Genomic DNA, 5,943 nt, shown 5'->3' on the forward strand with positions numbered 1-5,943 from the left:
GATGTGTATTCTCATCTTTGAAGAAAGGAAATGTTATGCTTATATATTCGGCATAATGGGAGGAGCAAGCAACAAATTATTTATATTTTTTCACAATTCCGAGATATGCTAAAAATTTGCTTCATTTCTACTAATGCATGGTAGGTTATGTGTTTTTCTTCCGTTGTTGTTTTTGCAATTCTTATTTGCCATGATTTTTTGAGGGGTGTTATATATACACAGTGTATACATGATTGTGTATTAAGCTTGGTTAATGAGATTGGATATGTTGTCACGATATGTCATGAAGTTCATAAAATAGACATTTAGTTTCCTTTCGAATTCTAATGATTTTAAATGTTGTGGAGAACTATAATTTTTTTTATTTTGATTTTTTCATTTTCATGTTGTGCTTAAATATATCAAAATTGTTCTTGATGGAGAAAGGGGAAGAATGCACTTCTGCTAGGCGATCGCTGTTTGGAGTGGAAAACAGTAATTATATGGATATGCCAACGCCGGGGGATGATCAGGTAGTGATTGATAATCATGGTGTAGTGTTGGGGAATGATGATGATGATGTGGTGGTTTTACAGCCAATGCCGGGAAATGATAGAGAAGATATTTTAGCAGAGCCAACCTCAGGAAATGATGATGATGGGGTTTCAGAACCAACGCCGGGAAATGATGATGATGGGGTTTCATTTCCAACGCTGGGAAATGATGATGGTGATGGTGGGGTTTCAGAGCCAACGCCGGGGATGTTTTTTAAAACTGAGAAAGAACTCATTTACTACTACAAGCAATATGGGAGACAGGCTGGATTCGGCATAATGACACAAAGAAGTAAAAGGGAAGATGATGGGAGTGTTAGATATGTAACACTTGGTTGTGCTCGTGGTGGTAAGGCAAGAAAACGTATTACCAACATTTCTAAACCCTGCCCAACAACGAAGACTGATTGTAAGGCAAGAATTAATGCAGTTTTGGCTGATGGTGTCTTACGTATAACTACTGTCTGCAATACACATAACCATGGGTTAAGTCCACAAAAGGCAAGATTTTTTAGATGTAATCGCGCAATTGATGATTCCGTAAAGAGGCAGTTAGATATTAACGATAAGGCAGGCATAGGTATGTCCAAAAGTTTTAACTCATTAGTTGTCGAGGCCGGTGGTTTTGAGAAACTTCCATTTATTGAAAAAGATGCCCGGAATTATATTGACAAAGCTCGACACCTTAGACTTGGCAAAGGAGGTGCTGATGCATTTCGTGGTTATTTCGAGAGAATGCAGTATAAAAATGATGGGTTTTACTCATCAATGGATTTGGATGATGATGGTCGATTAAAAAATGTCTTCTGGGCCGATGCACGCAGCAGAGCAACGTATGAGTATTTTGGGGATGTTGTGACATTTGATACAACATACCTGACAAACCGATATGGTATGCCATTTGCCCCGTTTGTTGGTGTTAACCACCATGGTCAGTCTATACTTTTGGGAGCGGGTTTGATATCAAGTGAAAATACTAAAACATTTGTTTGGTTATTTGACACTTGGTTGAAATGTATGGATGGGAGGGCGCCAAAAGCTATCATTACTGATCAAGACAGGGCTATGAAAAATGCTATAGCAATAGTCTTTCGAAACTCTCGACATAGATACTGTTTGTGGCACATAATGAGAAAACTACCAGAGAAGTTGGGTTCACATGCTGAATTTAAGTCTGGTTTAAAAAGTGGATTGCAGAGATGTGTTTATGATTCTCAGACTTCTGACGAGTTTGAGAAGTCTTGGGAGGTATTCACTGATACCTACAATTTGAAGGAAAATGCATGGCTTCAAAGTCTCTATAGTGAGCGAATGTATTGGGTTCCTGTATATCTGAAAAATACATTTTGGGCCGGGATGAGCACAACTCAGAGGAGTGAGAGCATGAATGCCTTCTTTGATGGATATGTACATTCAGGGACTACTTTGAAAGAATTCGTCGATCAATTCGACAATGCACTGAGGAAGAAAGTAGAAAATGAGATGGCAGCGGATTTTCACTCATTCAATGCCACAGTACCTTGTATATCTCATTTACCATTGGAGAAAAAATTTCAGGCAGTGTACACGAATTCGAAATTTAAGGAAGTGCAGTCAGAGGTAATGGGGATTATCTACTCTCACTGTGTTATCATAAAAACAGAAGGGGCTATTACCACGTATCAAGTTAATGACAGTCGACAGGTTGAAGACGGCATCAAGAAGTCAACTGTGCAGGCGTACTTTAATGAAGAAGAGTGTGAGGCGAAGTGCATGTGTGGGTTATTTGAGATGAGAGGAATTATATGTAGGCACATGCTTTCAATATTCGCCGCAAGGGATGTCCAAGTGTTGCCAGAGAAGTACATTATGGAGAGGTGGAGGAAGGACATTAAACGTAGATATGTTCTCATTCGAAGCAGTTACGATGACTTAAGTGGTAAACCAGCCGCTACTCGATACTCTGGATTGATTAAAATATGTTATGAAGTTGCTACAAATGCATGTGAAAGCGAAGAAAATTCCCTGGATATGACAGAGAAGCTTAAGGCAATGAATTTGATTTATACTAAATCAAAGCCCCAAGCGACTATTGCAAGCACTCATATTTCCGCTAATGCTGAAACTGGAAGTTCGAAAAAAGTGTTGAGTCCTCGTGTTGTCAGAGGCAAAGGTAGGCCCCCATCAAAGAGGAAACAACCTACCATAGAGAAGTTGCAAACCAAGAATAAAGTTGGTGGCAAGCGACAGAGAAAAAGTGTAAGAAGATTTAAAGCAGTTACGATTTTGATATAGTTTTATAGCATTTAAGCATCAGCTGAATTTTAACCAATGACTATTTAAATGTAGGCAACTTCACAACTGAAAGATGTACTAAACGTCGCAGATTCAGTAAACCAAATTGGTACACCACAAAGTGTACCATCGCAACTGCCTGGTACACAACAAAGTGTTATTTTCCAGGTACTTTAGCTTCATACTCCCTATTGCAATTGTCTTTCAAACAAATCATTCTCAAAAGTGTTGATTTTAAATATTGCATGAACTTCTTGTAGGTGAACTTCGACATGCATGGCCCTCAGGTTGATTAATGGAAGACATTGTAGACTGCTGCAGAAGACAATGTAGACTTTTGTATTAATGAGATTTGATGGGTTTGGATTGTGTATTTACATTGTAGACTGTTGATGGGATAGATCACTGTGTATTTACATTGTAGACTGTTGATGGGTTTGGATTGTGTATTTACATTGTAGACTGTTGATGGGTTTGATTTATTTAATGAAATTTGAAGACTTAGATTCCACAAAGTCTGTTTGTTGTTTAAAAGTGCATGGTCTCTTTAGCTTGGTGATTTGCCTCACTTCTTGTATTGTTGTGACGTTGGATATAAGAACCAATTACAGGAAATTTTCAAATTTTCGGCATGAACTATTTGCCATGGTAAACATTTTTACCCTTGAATATATAGTAATCCAAAATACATGGTGCAAAGTTCACATTAGATAACACAAAATCATAAAATTTTCATACATAACTGCTGGGTTTGTCCTTTGTACACGGATTCAAAAAGGTGACAAACCAATCGATTACAACCTACTTAACAACATTACACTTGAAGTTACACTTTACTTAATCTTCAATTGTTCTTGATCCTATCCAACAACAAAATAACATAATTGCAAGTCCCCAATACACGCACGGTCGCATGCGTGGATTGTTATCATTGTTTATTATAGCATGAAGCTCATCCCGATCGGAGGCGAGTTCTTCTTCCCTTTTTTGGAGTTCTTCCTCCCATTTTCGGAGTTGTTCTTTTTTCTCTTCGAGGTGACGTTCTCTTTCACAGGAAACTTTAGCTTCATTTTCCACTTCGATATCTGCCCATAAAAAGTACTCGCAATATGGCCTTCCCTGCAGCAGCAAACAACTTATGAGGATTAATTATGGGAATTAAAATATCAAGTTCAATATCTGAAAAAAGATAGCACAAACGTAGTATTTACCTCTCTATTGTAATTGGGACACGAATAAAAAGGTCGCCTTGGATTTCTAGGGGTGTTCGACAATTTTAGACGTGTCATCTCCCCGCATAAACATTTTGGAGGGGTGTTCAAAGATGATGAAGCATGTGATGAGGACATTGCATATCAAAACTTTGAAAATCCAAATTAAGAGAAAATACCAATGTTGATAAGAGCATTCAATAAATACCAAAGAATTTTGAAGATTTGTTTTTTGGACTAGGAGATTTTGTATGTAGGACTAGGTTTTAATTTTTTTTGGCAGCATATATTGTTTTTTGTAATCGTTTTCAACAGTAATAGTCAGTTTGTTGGTTCTTTTTTTCCCTGAAAAAGTGAATTAAAATAGTCAGGGTGAATTAAAAGGTAGATAGTTTGCAAAGACTTTGCTCATCTTTGGAGCCTCTTCTCCGCAAAATTGTGAGTCATAAAGTTATCAATCAATCACCTAATGGACGGGAGCCAACAGGTAATTGTTCATATCGTGCTTGTTTCTTTACTTTTAAGCCCTAAGAAATGGCAAATCATAAGAACAGAAAGCAGTTGCTGCTCTTTTACTTAATCATTTTACAGCATCCACAACAGATCAAGGAATATACCACATTAAATCAATAATATTCTTCCATGGATTGTACATTCACATGTATAGACCAACGTGAATTAAGTCTAGCTTTTCTTAGGCATCAATACTTCCACATTGGCCCAACTATGTTGAGGTTTCTCATTAATTCTGCTATTTTCATAAATACAGGTCAGTGAAGAAGTGGAGCGTGCTTTGACAAAGCTAGGACATTCTCCACTGGCTGGAAGGTGAGTTCCAGCATTAAAATTTAATGATAATAGTTAGAGAATCAACTGAAGTCACTTTAATGAGCCTGCTAAAGGTTCCTCATGGAAACATGCATTATCAGGATTTTTTTTTAAGATCGATAAACATCATGATGAACTTGATATCGAGACTGTTGCAGGACATAGAATGTGTATCTATAAAGTTAATTACAGAAGCAAAGCCAGACATACACTCAACTTCCTGGGTTTCATTGACCTCTTTGTGATCTTCCTCATGACTCATGAGTGCTGAGGCAAGCTTATGAAATAAAAGTTTGTATTACTTATCCAAGATATGATAGACACACATGTAATGTGTCCTCTAATATGTTTTGAACATTTAATATTGCTCTCAGGACTCACGTACATGAATAACAATAAGCATATTTAAGCATATTATCTAACTCATTTAAGCATATTTCTATCTCTTTTTCGTTGTGGGTCATAACATTTAGGTACGACATCTAAAAATATTAATCAGACTAACTCTGCCTCCAACATCCAAATCTTAATGATGCAAAGAAAAATAAAAAGTGGAAAATCAGAATTTTAATGAAAGATAAGTCAGCGGATTTTGGATAAATTGGCCTTTGTTGTAAAATAATGCAATTATAAGAACAAGCAACTAAACAAAGGCATGTGCCATTGAAAGCTCTTTGTTTACTTCCACAGCCTTTGAACTGAAATCCACAATAAATTCCCCTTCAAGATTATCACTAATGATAAATAAATAAATAGATAAAGCTGTAACTCTAGGATCAGTACAGATAAAGCTGTAAACCCAGCTGGATTGAGACAAATTCTCTCTACTAAACATTTACACAAACAGTTGGCATGCATTACGGTAACATTTTGGGCATCGATGGATTCGGCAGTCTCTAATCACCCATTATACAACAATGTCCAGTCCAAGTGTTTCTAGAATAACATAGATTAACAATACACAAAATCTACAAATTTTGTTAAATATACTCATAGATTTCAAAAATTTTTTGAAATCAAAATCTACTATCCACACGGATTCACATTCAATACCACAATTTCAGGAATGGGAAGGGATACCCGAAAGGATTTACCAT

The 5,943-nt window shown here is 36.7% G+C and overlaps 1 protein-coding gene across 1 annotated transcript; it reads left to right on the forward strand.

Moving 5' to 3' along the window:
• The first annotated feature begins 416 nt into the window (after positions 1-416).
• Positions 417-3,103, forward strand: LOC122310104 (protein FAR1-RELATED SEQUENCE 5-like). The gene is made up of 3 exons (XM_043123990.1): positions 417-2,771; positions 2,862-2,975; positions 3,068-3,103. The coding sequence occupies exons 1-3, from the start codon at positions 417-419 to the stop codon at positions 3,101-3,103; spliced, it is 2,505 nt and encodes an 834-aa protein (XP_042979924.1).
• The last annotated feature ends 2,840 nt before the right edge of the window (positions 3,104-5,943 follow it).

The sequence above is a fragment of the Carya illinoinensis genome, chromosome 5 (assembly GCF_018687715.1).
Source record: "Carya illinoinensis cultivar Pawnee chromosome 5, C.illinoinensisPawnee_v1, whole genome shotgun sequence".
Taxonomy (NCBI): Eukaryota; Viridiplantae; Streptophyta; class Magnoliopsida; order Fagales; family Juglandaceae; genus Carya; species Carya illinoinensis.